The sequence below is a fragment of the Camelus ferus genome, chromosome 20 (genome assembly GCF_009834535.1).
Source record: "Camelus ferus isolate YT-003-E chromosome 20, BCGSAC_Cfer_1.0, whole genome shotgun sequence".
Taxonomy (NCBI): Eukaryota; Metazoa; Chordata; class Mammalia; order Artiodactyla; family Camelidae; genus Camelus; species Camelus ferus.
The window spans coordinates 19,550,005-19,564,884 of record NC_045715.1 but is presented as its reverse complement, the minus strand read 5'-3'; the positions used below and the strand labels follow the sequence as shown (position 1 = coordinate 19,564,884).

The 14,880-nt window shown below is 36.6% G+C and overlaps 1 protein-coding gene across 1 annotated transcript; it reads left to right on the top strand.

Annotated features, from left to right (window-relative positions):
* Window positions 1-8,129: 8,129 nt before the first annotated feature.
* Window positions 8,130-9,080, top strand: LOC102512280 (olfactory receptor 12D3). Its single transcript, XM_006195413.1, has one exon. The coding sequence runs from the start codon at window positions 8,130-8,132 to the stop codon at window positions 9,078-9,080; it is 951 nt and encodes a 316-aa protein (XP_006195475.1).
* The last annotated feature ends 5,800 nt before the right edge of the window (window positions 9,081-14,880 follow it).

The window sequence follows — 14,880 nt, the reverse complement described above, 5'->3', positions numbered from 1 at the left end:
CACACTATCTGCAGACTTCTGGGCATTACGAGCAAAGACATTTTCTGTTTTAATCAGAGTTGGTTGGATTTGGTGCTATTTATAGCTCAGAGAATGTGCTCACTGACCCTAATGATGACGGTGTGATGTTGATGTGATGGCACAGGAAGATCAGCAACAGCTGCCACTTTGCAAAATGCCTGTCAGTTCCTCCAAAGGTTAAACACAAAGTCACCAAGGACCCAGGATTTCCAGTCCTAGGAGAAAGGAAGCCGTGTCCCCACAAGGGCTGGCATCCAATGTTCACAGCAGCAAATTCACAAGAGCCAGGAGGCAGAAACAACCCAAATGGCCATCAGAGCGTGAGAGGGTGCAGGTGATGTCCGCCCCCATAGCAGAACACTGCTCAACCATAAGAGAGGACCAAACACTGAAAAAGCTTCTAGGTGGATGAACACTGACACCACGGCACTCGGTGAGAGAAGCACGCACAGAAGGCCACATATGTGTGATCCATTCACACCAAGTGTCCAGAGCAGGGAATCTGAAGAGATGGAAAGTCGATTATTGTTTGACTGGGGCCGAGGGAAAGGGGGTCAGGAGGTCACAGCTAAAGTCCTCCGGTTTCTTCTAGAAGTGATGAAGATGTTCTAAAATTGACCTGTGGTGCAAATGTACTAAAACCTATTGAATTGTACACTTAAAATGGACAAATTGTATGGTTTGTGAATTATATCTCCATAAAGCTGTGAAGAACATGTAAAAAGACCCAGTCGTGGAAATGTGAAGGTGGGTCCTAGGGAGCCAGAGAGAGTAGTTAGGTGCTCTGCGGAGGGCAGAGGTAGGGTGCTCAGATTCAGTGCGGACTCACCAGGGCCAGAAAACCTCTGAGCCTTTACCTGCATTAACCTGCTCATTCTGCAGGGGGGCCTCTGAGCAGAGGCATTGAATCAACTGTCCAAGGATGTGGGTTGAGTGGTGTCTACCAGGGTACCATGTTCTGCAGTGTAAGCCATTAGTGTTATTTGATTTTTAAAATTTACTTTAATATGTTAGCAAAAAATTGTTGATTTCAATTTTGGCAGAGAAATTGGCCTCCTTGAAACTCATCTGGAGGAAAAAATATTAAGTCCGAAACACAGTATCACTAAATTATTTAGTTGAAATGTTTTATCACTAGAGACTTAGTACAAAGTATGATGTGAAGATAAACTTTGTTTCTGAAGCAGCACATCCTTCTGGAACAGCCCACTCAGGGGTTGTTCCTCTTTAAATAGCACTTCAGTGGAGGGCTGAGCACATCTGTACTTAAAACACCATTTGTCTACTCGCTCTTTTCTTGAACACTACACCTTCCAACATTCTATGAATTGATTTTAAATTAAAGTAAGATTTGGTAAAACAAAAAACAATGAAAAATAGATTAACTGGCTCCACACTCTTCTCTCCCCAAAACAGAAGAGCTGGTGTTATTTCCCTCCAAGGGAGTTTTGTGTTCATTTCTTCAAAGAAAATCAGGAAAACACACATTTAATAAAAAGCTCGATTCGTATCTGAGAGCCCAGACCCATTGCTAGCTGAGATCCTGGGGACCTGGGGACCTGGGTCCCTGCAGCCCCGCACTGGGTGTCACCTCGGGACACAGCCCCCTGTCACCCACTGCCCCGGGAGTCCTGGGGCTCCACCCTCTTCCACTTCCCAGGGCTGTGAAGGATTGTGATAAACTAAATCTGGGGTAAAAGTTATCCTCTAAGGTTTTTTATGCACTGGAGAAAGAGGGACATTTTTGTTGTTGATTTCAAATGAAGATTGGAGAAGTGGAGGCATTCATGCTGACGTGACAAAAGAACTTTTAGTAGAAAAAGTACAAGTGATATTTCTACATGACAATGTTCCCCTGTACATATTTGTGTGCGCGTTTTAGGGCGCAGACGTCTACTGTCAACTGTAGTCTTATGGGGTTACATTTTTATAAAAATAATAATAAAAATGGTCTTGTTTTTTATTTCTGTGTGGAGTTTAATTTACTAATTTTTAAAATATTGTTCTTCAGTTTATAGTGACTGATTTTTAGAGGTGAGCTAAGAGTAATCAGTATGTAAAATTTATGGAGTAATGACTTAAATGTTTAATGGTTTACCACCTACATACCTCATTTGGACATTATAAAATTTTATGGCTCAAAATAAGCAAAACCCCATAGTTTTAGCATAAGACAGTCATTCATATTCCAGGAGAGGTCTCAGACTGGTGCTGAGGTTGTTTCCATGGTTATTGCATGTCAGGAGGTTCTCAAATCTGTGCCTTTGAGATGAGTTGGGCATCTACAGGACGATGGTCTCAAGATTATGGTCAAAACACAAAACACCAAACACTGTTACATGTAGGTCAGGACACAGATCCTCTGCACACACTTACATTCATGTTTTGTGTGAATTAACTTTAATCCTGTGAGTTAACGTCATGTGAGCCCTCAACACACACCCCCCAGGTCAGGCCCCCAAGACCAGCTACTCCTGAGATGGGATAAGAACGTGGTCAGAAACAGAGCCCAGGGTCCAAGGTCACATGTCCAGGACCCTTGTCAGAAAAGTCAGATGTGAATGTCTCCTGATGGGAATGTTCTGTTGAGTGAGAAACCACCCGTCTGCAGACAGAGAGACTTCCAAGAAGTATGCAAGATTTGCAGATACTAACTACTATATATAAAATAGATAAATGACAAGTTTCTTCTGCATAGCACAGGGAACTATGTTCAATAGCTTGCGGTAACCTATAATGAAAAAGAATATGGAAATGAATACATGCATGTATATATATGACTGAAACACTATGCTATACACCAGAAATTGACACAACATTGTAAACTGACTATGCTTCAATTACTAAAAAACTGAACAAAACAAAAAAAAAAAGTGTGCTCTCAGCAGTCCCAGCTCCGGTTGTAAATCCAAATGAGGGACCCTGGCTTTCTCTCACGGCTGGTCACTAGAAACACACAAGTGTTCCTCGCACATGCTCACGTGTGGGCAGCCTGGGACTAGGAGCTGCAGAAACACCACATTTGTTTAAGACTAGAGTTGGCATTTCCGGGAAATTGCAACAGCTTGATCTTTTGGTTATGGGACTATGAGTGTCTGTCAGTGGATAAAATTAGGCTGTGGCCTCTGTCCTGGTTTTTCTGTAATACTCCTGAAATCAGACATTACGTTCAGCACGCAGAAAGAGGAGAGAGGAAGGGAGGAGGCAGGCAGCACAGCTTTGTCCGCAGGGACTCTGACAAATGCGATCTTTCCCTCTATGTGGAGGAGAAAGCAGAGAGGACAAGAGTAAAAATCAGGATTTCTTTCTCTTAAACTATGGAAGACAGATATACTTGTTGAAAAGAAGTTGTGTAAACATCAAATGTGTCTGCGTATGTATGCGTACGTGTGTCCCTGCCAGCTGTGTCTGTAACTCTGCCTCTGAACCTGTCTGTCTGTCAGGTATGAGTTGATAACTTATGAGAAAAGAAATAGGGAGAGAATAAGTCTTTGGAGAGAAAATCCCAAGACATTAATGCCCAACATGCCACTGGGGAGGTTTATACAGGATTTAGTCTGTTTGTTCTCTGAACATAATAAGAGATGGATTTGCTGAGATTCAATCTTACATGTAGATATAAGCTGTTTGCAATAAAATGAGTGTAAGAAGTTTTGAACAACTAGAATTATCTCAGATAATCTTATTTAAGGAGACAGTGAACACACATGATCTCTGATTTCTGGATATCATTTTTGAGCCCAAAGTTTATTTTATTATAAAGTATGTAAAGAAGGAAGTACAGGGCAAATTTGCTGAGAGTAAATAGGAAAAAGTGAGCTTAGATTAGGGGAAGAATTTTCTGATGAAAATTGGTTAAGATCACTGGAAAGAGTGAGTGAGAGTAACTGGGGAACCTCTTTGAATCTAGGCTGTGAAAATTACAGAGTGAAACAACAGGTGGGCTCATGATACAAGTCATTAGCTAGTAAAGCTTTGAATTTCTTAATCTATTTGTGTATACATCTGTGTGTACATTTTTACTTTTTTTTATTGTTTGTTTCTGGGTAGACTCCCATTGTGATCAAGTATAGGTATATGTTTTAATTAAATGTCTGAGTGCCTATATCTGTTTTGTTGTGTGTGTGTGTGTGTTATAAAAAGATATAGAAAATATAAAGAGAAGAAAGACAAGGAGAGAGAAAAACTTAGGTGAGTAATATCTTAATATATTGCAAAATTAGTAATCATAAAAATGGTAGGCTCTAGTCCTAGTGTTAAACATGTTAGATTGCACCTAGTGTTATATAATTACATCGCTTTGCAATAGTATTATTTTTGGTGGAAGAGGGATGGTGCTATTATCCAGAAAAAAATAGTTTTCAGAATTGTAGTATAAAGCATTTACTTATGTATTTTCACAGGAGTACATCCCAAATCTCTGATGTAGGCATTGGTTAGAATGTCCTTCTGTTACATTTCTGATTCCTGAGATTAACCCTCTTTTCACCCACTACCAACAATTCTATTTAGAATATTTCTTCTGTATCCATATCTGGGGAATGCAGCTCCTAGACTTGTGTGTTCTTTCACCAATTATATAATTACTTAAATTTTAAATACTGTCTATTGACAGTAATTAATCATAAGAATCACTAGTGTCTTTGAGAGCAGTCCATGACAAAAATGCATTGCTACAACAACTGGCCTTATGTGGCTAAAACTGCTTACTTAAACACAAATACTCATTGCTCACTTTCTGTATTGTCATGTCCTCTGATAAAGTGGAGGAGTATTTTGTGACTATAGCATCACATTCTGGGGAATATTGTGGATAGACTATAGGTTAGAATGCTTAAAAAAGAACAAATCTGACCTCTTGAGGGGAGTTTGTGTAGTTGACAAACATTTAACAGGTAATCACAATCCATTAGTTAGTTCAGCAAATACAGAGAGCATAAAAAATGTTTCACACACTGTTTTAGGTGCTGGGTTGCGTTAATGAATAAAATAGACAATAATTTGGGTTTTTTTTTTTTTTTTGAGACTGTAAGCTGAAGACGAAAGACAGTATGTATAACAAAATCCAATACACCAGATTAAGATAAGTGCCATTAATAACAACATAGCAAGAAATGGTAGCAGAGTATGGTTTTTCTTTGTTTGTTTGTTTGCAATTTAACATAGGGCGATTCGAGAAATCCACACTGGGAGGGGAGCTTTAGGGCAAAGACCTGAAAGGGATGTGGGAATCTGTCGTGTGAATGTATCAACTGTAAAATTGCTTCATACAAGTGGAAAGCTGGTGCACAGATCTCGAGATGTGAGTGATTAGTGTGTTATAGGAACAGCATAGAGGTCAGGGTGGCTGAGTGATCAAGGAGTAGAGTGGAAGTGGAAGCCTAAAGCATTAGGCTTATATTTAACAGAATAATCCTGGATGCTGTCTTGAGAATAGTGGGCTGGTCAAGAGTGGAAATAAGATCATTCCAATAATCCAAATGAGTGATGATGATGCTTGGCACAAACAGAATCACATAGAAGACAGTAAGAAATAGATTTTGCATCTATATTCATGAAACAGATGGTTCTTCAGTATTCCTTTCTGTTAAGTCCTTTCTCAAGTATTGGTAGCCTTAAAAAAGAAGTTGAAAAGTATTCTCCTTTTCCTTCTTTAGAAGAATTGGTCTAAGTTGCTAATATTTCTTGCTTAATTATTTGGTAGAATTCATGGATGAAATTTGGATTTGGTATTTCATTCTGCGGGAAGATTTTTAATAGTAGCTCCAGTTTCCTATATTGATAAACTATTCAAATTTTTTTCTTTTACTGTCAGTTTTAGTAATTTACTTTTGATTCGAAGTAATTTGTAAATTTCATCTAAATTGTTAAATTCATCAGCATAAAGTTATTCCTAATGATCTCTTATAATTTTTGGCATTGATATTATCTATAGTGACACTACATTTCAAATTGATCATTTGAATTCTTTCTCTTTAACAGTCTTGCTGGAGTTTGTCAATTTCACCAATCTTTTCAAATAATAATTAAGTATTGACTTTATTGACTTCTCCCTATTGGACTTTCATTTTATTTTATTTTTTCATTATTTCCTTTACTCTCTTTAGGCTGAGTTGCTGGTTTTATTCATTCATTCATTCATTCATTCATTCAGCTCCTTGAAATGAAACTTTAGGATATTGATTTTCAATATTTCTTCTTCTTTAACATATGAATTCAAGGCCAAAATTTTCCCTGTTTCTTTCTTTAGCTGCATAATAAAAGTTTTGATATGACTCATCTTCATTATCACTCTGTTAAAATACTTTTAAATATCTATTTGGATTTCTTCTTTTATCCATTTCAAGCATTTAGTGAGTTTCTAGATATCTTTTTCTTACTGTTTTCCCATTCTTCCATAGTCAAAGAAAATTCTTTGAATGGCTCAATCTTTAGAAATTTTTGAAGCTTTTTTTTTTTAAAGACTCAACCTATGCTTGATTCTATAAATATTCAAGGTGCACTGAAAATAATATGAATTCTTTTCTTTTTTCTATTGATGCATTCTATTCTACATAGTCTTAACATCCACGAATCATAATCATTACTGCCTTGTATAGTCATTTTTTATCTTTGTAAAGTCAGTTTTTCCTTATATGTACACAGACACATACCTATTCTGGTGATCTTCGTTTCTTTCTGCATTTCTTCCGCCTAGCATCTTTTCCTACTGACTAAAGAACTTCCTTCAGTGTATATTTTAGTGTAGTGATATATTCTCTTAGTTTGTGTTTTCTCTTTTTTGTAGGTGTGAATTCTTTTCTTATTGGGTTAAATGTTTATATACGTTAATCAAATTGGTAAATTTGGTTTATATTCTTACTAACCTTTAACCTATAACAAATTGGTTATATTCTTACTAACCTTTTTTGGTTTTTCCTTCTAAAGGCATAGAGACAGCTGTGTTAAAATTTTCTATTATGACTGTGAATTTGACTATTTCATCATTATTTCTGTCCACTCCTAAAGCTATTTTACTGGGAACTTACATTGGACTATGACATTCTGGGCCAGTTATTAGTGGGGACTTGCTGTGTGTATGTGGGGTGTGGGGAGGGAAGTATAGCAGGTACTTTTTGCAGTTTCTCAGTTCAAGGGCTCCCTCTTCTGTTAGTAAGGCGGCAATTATTCTCTTTGACAAATGGCAGGCTTTCTTTGTTCTTCCTGCATTTATTATGCCTTTTTCTTTCTATTTCCCTCAATGCTTATGCCTTGTCTTGTTCTAATTCCTCCCTCCACTCCCAAGTGTAGAAATTCCCACTGAATGTGGGGCCCTTTTTTCTGGGGCTGAAAATTTTGGAGTGCTTTAAAAATTCTCCTGTTAGGATTTCTCACCATTTCAAGTTTTTCTCCACTGCGCCTACAGCTCCACCACCATGCTGCGATCTTGTGACTACTGATGCTAATTATGCTGTTTTTTCTTTAAACAGGATAAAATCAAACAAAAGTTTAATAACATGTATATAGGGGAGAGATCTGAGAGAAAAACTGAGTAACTCTCTATGCTGTTTTTATTCCCTCTACTTACACAATATTTGAAGTTTCTGGGTTTTGTGTTTCTTAGTTGTACTGAAGGTTTAGGTTTTTACATGGGATGTGCTAACTTCCTGAAGCTTTTATGCATCTTAGGGGAAAGGGGAAATCCTCACTAGGCTACATCTGTGTTACTGTCAGAACTGACTCGTGAGCTGAACAACCAGCTATTCCCTTTGTATGTTTTAAATTTGTCTAAGCTGTAATTCTAATGCCATAAGTAAGATTATGATCATGCTTTACATTTATACTTTGTAAAAGTGTCCTTGATCTATGTCTGATTTATTCATAATATGCTCCTTTTATTAGTCTAAGGTGTTTTTACTGCTTTAGAATTTATCAGGTACTGTGTCAGTCTTCCTCCATTTTCTTGTAAGTAAATTTAGCTCCTAAATTACCCCTAAATATTCTTCATGTTGTAGCTCACCCTTAGACTCTTCCAAATAGTAAACTTGCTTCACTTAACCCACACAATGTAAAAGTAACAATTCAGAAAAATCAACTCATCATTATCATCGCATTTTCTCCCCAAAGCAATGGAGAATGTCACTACAGTAAATGAGTTTCTCTTACTTGGCCTGACCAGTGTTCAGAAGCTGCAACCTCTCTTCTTTGTGATTTTCTTAATCATTTACTTGATAAACTTGGTTGGAAATGGAGCTATATTAGTGATTGCTGTTTTGGAACCTAAACTGCATTCCCCTATGTATTTTTTCCTGGGAAACCTTTCTTGTCTGGATATCTGCTATTCTTCAGTGACACTGCCCAAAGTGCTTATAAACCTCCTCTCCACTCGCAGGGCCATATCCTTCCTAGGCTGTATCACACAGCTACACTTTTTCCACTTCCTGGGCAGCACAGAGGCCATCCTACTGGCTATCATGGCTTTTGATCGTTTCGTTGCCATATGCAACCCACTTCGCTACACCGTCATCATGAACTCCCAGGTGTATATTCTCTTGGCAGCTGTGGCCTGGATCACCAGCTTCTTTAACGCTCTGATGCATTCCATCATGACAGCTCACCTGAACTTTTGCCACTCTCAAAAGCTCAATCACTTCTTTTGTGATGTCAAGCCCCTCTTGGAACTGGCCTGTGGTAACACACTGCTCAACCAATGGCTTCTTTCTGTTGTCACAGGCAGCATCTCAATGGGAGCCTTCTTCCTGACTCTCCTCTCCTACTTCTATATTATTTGCTCCCTTCTGTTCAAGAATAAGTCCTGCAGAATACTCCGCAAAGCTTTGTCCACGTGTGCCTCCCATTTCATGGTGGTATGTCTTTTTTATGGACCTGTAGGCTTCACGTACATTCGTCCTGCCTCGGCCACCTCCATGATTCAGGACCGAATGGTGGCCATCATATACAGTGCAGTCACCCCAGTGCTGAATCCACTGATATACACTCTTAGGAATAAAGAGGTGATGCTGGCACTGAAAAAAACCTTTGGGAGCAAGTTATTTAAAGGCTGCCAGCAACACCACTGATACTAATGAGACATACCTTATTTCCATTAAGATTTGTATCCCTTCAGCAACCACTGTGGAAAATAGTATGGAGATTCCTCAAAAGACTAGGAATAGATTTACCATATGACCCAGGAATCCTGCTCCTGGGCATATATCCAGAAGGAAGCCTACTTCAAAAAAGCACCTGCACCCCAGTGTTCATAGCAGCACTATTCACAATAGCCAAGACATGGAAACAGCCTAAATGTCCATCAACAGGTGACTGGATAAAGAAGATGTGGTATATTTATACAATGGAATACTATTCAGCCATAAAAACTGACAACATAACGCCATTTACAGCAACATGGATGTTCCTGGAGAATGTCATTCTAAGTGAAGTAAGCCAGAAAGAGAAAGAAAAATACCATATGAGATCGCTCATATGTGGATTCTTAAAAAAAAGAACATAAATACAAAACAGAAACAGACTCATAGACATAGAATATAAACTTGTGGTTACCAAGGGGACAGGTGGTGGGAAGGGACAGACTGGGATTTCAAAATGTAGAATATAAAAAAGATTATACTGTATAGCACAGGGAAATATATACAAGATCTTGTGGTAGCTCACAGTGAAAAAAAAGTGACAATGAATATATGTATGTTCATGTATAACTGAAAAATTGTGCTCTACACTGGAATTTGACACAACATTGTAAAATGACTATAACTTAATAAAAAAAAGTAAAAAAAAAAAAGATTTGTATCCCCTCATTGTAATAAATGGATAGTCTACTTGATTTCTGTTCTCCCCTCAGGAAGTTATAGCTAGGTTTTGCACTCATTTGTGCAGAATCACTATTTGTTCCTTTTTTATTCATCTAGTCATTTATTTAAGAGATAGTCATCGAACATCTATTGTGTAAGGCAGCATAGTAGGTGCAGGAAACACAGAAGTGAGCAAAAGAAATTCCACAATTTCATAAAGCTGAAAGTTTAGTGTGATAGGGGACACACAATAAACAAGTTCATAAGTACATATGCAAGGGTAATAAGTGCCATGGAGAACTAAAAGGAGATAAGGAGGTTAAACTATATGATACATAATTTATCTGTTCTTTGTCCTGGCTTTCTGGCATTGTGCTTCTAAAATTCTTGGAATCTTCCAAGTTATAGAAGTGTCTTTGTTATTCATGAGCTTCTACAATCACACCTTTGTTTATGCTCATAAGGTGATGTGTGGTGGGCCCCAAGATAGCTTCAGGATGAGGCTGGTCATGCTAGAAAAACCAACTGTATGATTAGAGGTTTGGGGCTTTGAGTCATGACCTCCCAGGGAGAAGGGAGGCTGGAGACTGAGTTCAGCTATATGGCCAATGGTTCCATCAATCATCCCTATGTAATTAAACTTCTGAACAACAAAGCTCAAATGAGCTTCCTTTGGTTGGCAATACTCTGCACATTTTGGATCACTGTGATGGTTAATTTTATGTCAACTTGACTGCTCCAATAGCTGATAAAATATTCTTTCTGGGTGCAACTGTCAGTGTGTTTCTGAAAGAAATTAGCATTTGAATCTATAGATTGAGTAAAGAAGATTATCCTCACCAAGTGGATGGGCATTGTTCAATCTATCGTGGTCCTAAATAGAACAAAAAGGTGAGGGAAAATGAATTTACTCTCTGCTTGGGCTGGAACATTTATCTTCTCCTGCTCTTGAACATTGATGATCTTGGACCTTGGGCCTTTGAACTCAAATTGAATTACATCACTGTCTTTCTTGGTTCTCCAGCTTGCAGATGACAGATCATGGAACTTAGTGGCCTCCAGCATTGTATGAGCAAATTCTTACAATAAAAAGTGATAGATGATAGCTAGCTAGCTAGCTAGACAGACTATTGGGTCCACTTTTCTGAAGATCTGTGAATAATACAAATATCAATAGGCCAGGAAGTTAACACATTTTGAGGACAAAGAAGCTTTGCTTAATGTGAGAATGAACTGATCCATGGTTGTTGGACCCAGGAAAAGTTGAGACCCAGAAAACAGTGTCCTGGAGGATGACAAGCCAGGAAGCTAGGGATCATTGAAAATAAAGGAAAAGGCAGAGGGAAAATTAGGATATGCACAAAGTCAACATATTGTTAACTCACAGCTTGATTCATTAAAAAAGTTGAGGCAGGAGAGAAGATAAAATCTTTTTACATACCATGTGGATTTAAATCAACTGTGGTTTTCAACTGAAAGATTTTTAGCATGGTGATTTGCAGAGCTACATGGCATCAGTGTCAATTTGTCGTGTAAATACTTCTTTTCTCTATAATTAATAAAATACTTATTTATTTAAAAAACACATATAATGACAAATATATGTCTGGTATATTTCTAAAGCACTTTGTAAATATTAAATCATTTAATTTTTACAACAACCAAATGAGGTAGCACTTATTATTGCAATTTTGGATTAAGAAACTGAGGCACAGGAAGGTTATGTTGGAGGCATCAAACGTCTTTATTTCAAATTATATTACAAAGCTAGAGAAATCAAAACAGTATTGTACTAGCATAAACACAGACACATAGATGAATGGACTAGAATAGAGAATCCAGAAATAAACCCACAGATATATAGTCAATTAATTTATAACAAAGGAGGCACATATATATATGGAGAAAAGATAGTTTCTTAAATAAATGGTGTTTGGAAAACTGGACAGCTATACGCAAAAGAATGAAACTGCTTCGCTATCTTAGCGCATACAAAGAAATCAAATCAGAATAAAGACTTAAGCAGAAGACATGAAACCATAAAACTCCTAGAAGAAAACATAGATGGTAAGCACTTTGACATCAGCCTTGGCATTGATTTTTTTGGATTTGGAAAAAAAAAAGAGAAAATAAACAAGTGGGACTACATCAAACTCAAAAGCTTCTGCACAGCAAATGAGGCATCAACAAAATGAAAAGGCAACCTATGTAACGGGAGAAAATATTTGCAAATTACCTATCTAATAGGAATTTACTATCCAAGCATATAAAGAATAAATACAACTCACTAAAATAAAATTTAAAAATCCAAATTAAAAATGAGCAGAGGATCTGAAAACACAGTTTTCCAAAGAAAACATACAAATAGCCAACAGATACGTGAATACATGTTTAACACCACTAATCATCAGGGAAATGCAAATCAAAACCATGATGAGATACCATCTCATGCCTGTGAGACTGGTTATTATCAAAAAGACAAGAAATAATAAATGTTGGCAAGGATGTGGAGAAAAGGGAACCCTTATGCACTGTTGGTAAAAAATAAAATTGGTTCAGCTGACTATCAAAAACAGAAAGGAGGTTCCTCAATAATTAAAAATAGAACTACCAGATGATTCAACAATTTCACTGCTGGGTATTTATACAAAAGAAACTAAATCACTATCTTAAAAAGATATCTGTGTCCCCATGCTTATAGTAGCATTATTTATAATAGCCAAGACATAGAAAAAACTTGAGTGTTCATCCACAGATGACTAGATAAATAAAATGTGAAGATAGATAGAAAGATAGAAAATGGAATATTACTCAGCCAGAAAAAAGAAGAAAATCCTGCCATTTGTGACATTGTGGATGAAGCTTGAGGGCATTATGTTAAGTGAAATAAGTTAGGCAAACATAGTTACTGTATGATCTTACTTGTATGTGAAATCTAAAACAACAACAACAACAACTTATAGGTAAAGAGAACAAATTGGCGGTTGCCAGAGGCAGTGAGTTGGGTGGGAGAAACAAATGAAGGAGGTCAAAAGATACAAACTTCCAGCTACAACTAATTCCTGGGTTGTGATGTACAGCATGGAGACTATAGTTTATATTGCATATTTGAAAGTCAGTAAGAGAATAAATCTTAAAAATTCTTATCACAAGATAAAGAAAGCTATGTGTGGTGATGGTAGTTAACTAAATTTATCATGGTAATCATTTTGCAATATTTACAGACAGCAAATCATTATCTTGTACACATAAAAGTAATACAATGTCATATACCAATTACACCTCCACAAAAATTATATATTGCATATATTTTAAAGCTAATTTTTGTTTTGTTCGTATTTGGTGGGGAGGGGGGTTAGGTTTATTTACTTATTTATTTATTTATTTATTTATTTATTTATTTATTTATTTATTTATTTATTTATTTATTTATGATGGAGATACTGGGGACTGACCCAGGACATCATGCATGCTAAGCAGGCACTCTGCCACTGAGCTATACCCTCCCCATACATATATTTTAAATATCAAAAAGAGAAACCTAGAGAAGATTAGCATGGCCTGTGTGCAAAGAATGTTTTTGGCTAAGGCAGATTTTAAGAGAAATCTGTCAGCTTCTCTTCCATTCATAGACAGGATCAATTTTGAGTCTAAGAAGGTAACATAGCTTTCATTTTGGTGGCTATAAAATTTTTATTTTGTTGTCATTTTCTTTTCCTCTGACATTTCTCAAGTTAAATCATTCACCTTCTCTTGCTGAAATGATTCAGTTTAAACTTTATCATCTTTTAACTTCTTAATATATTCCTCTAAATAATGGCACACTTTATATCTACTAGCTTTAGAGTTTCCAACGACAGGCGCTGTATCTTTTTAAAATTATTATATTTATTCTTTTGTTTAGTCTTTTTGTGAAAAACACTGGCTCTGCATACCATTGTTTCTTGTTAAAGGTAGCAAAACATTCTCATAAGCACACTGAAGAAATGAAAATAATTATTTTTTCAAAGAGAAAAATAGGAAGAATAACCCTTTGAGAAAATATCCCAAGACATTTATGCTTGGGGCATCTCCTGGGAGAGTCAGAGGGGATTCAGCTTGTTTATTTTATGGTTAAAATAGGAATGAAGGCCAAATCTTCTGTGACTTATTCTTACACTTAGATATACAATGTTTGTCATATGAGACTTTGAGCAGTCAAAATCGTTTTGTTAATTTTATTCAAAGAGACAATCAATACATTATAGCCCCGATTCTTGGAATTCCAAAAATATATATATTTATTCCGAGGTGTGTATACAAGGAAGCACAGGGTAGGGTGAATTGATACAGTCTGTAGGTAGAACAAAAGAGATTAAATTGGAGGGAGTTTTTTGCTTTGTATTGTTTTGTTTTTTGATAGAATGAGTTGAGACCATTAGAAAGGATGAGTGAGAGAAACTGGGAAATCTCTTTGAATTTAAGTTGTCAAAATTACAGGATGGAGCAAGGGGGCTTATGGCACAAGTGCTTAGCTGGAAAAGCTTTGCAGTTCCTAATCTGTTTAATCATCCAACTTTTGTTTAAAGTAGGGATAGGTGAATATATGCATTTCTACCTGTGTCTTTGTGACGATTTTTGGTGCAAGTGACTAAGTACAGTATATAAAGAGCTGCCTTGTTTATTTTAACATTTCCTATGTGCTGAAAATTATTTAGCTAGCCCCCTGTGGTCACTGAGTTTGTTTGCAATCTTTTGTATGGCAATCTTTTGTATGGCAATGCTTAAATAAATATCATCCTAAATATATAATATTTGACGTTTGCAAACACATCTGAAGCACAATCTATGAAGCAGAATTGCTAACTTAGAGTCTGAGATTTTTATATTTGACTACTAAAATGTCTGTTAGTGGTTCCATCAACTGACATCCCCACCTGTGTTTACCACCCTTGATAAACATTTTGACTTTGTCAAAAAAAGCATCTCATTGTATTTTAATTTGATTTTCGGTTTTGAATACTTTATTTTTTCCTCATTAAAAAATTCTGTCATTGTTTTAGTTGCTTCAATTAGGAATGCTTTTCTG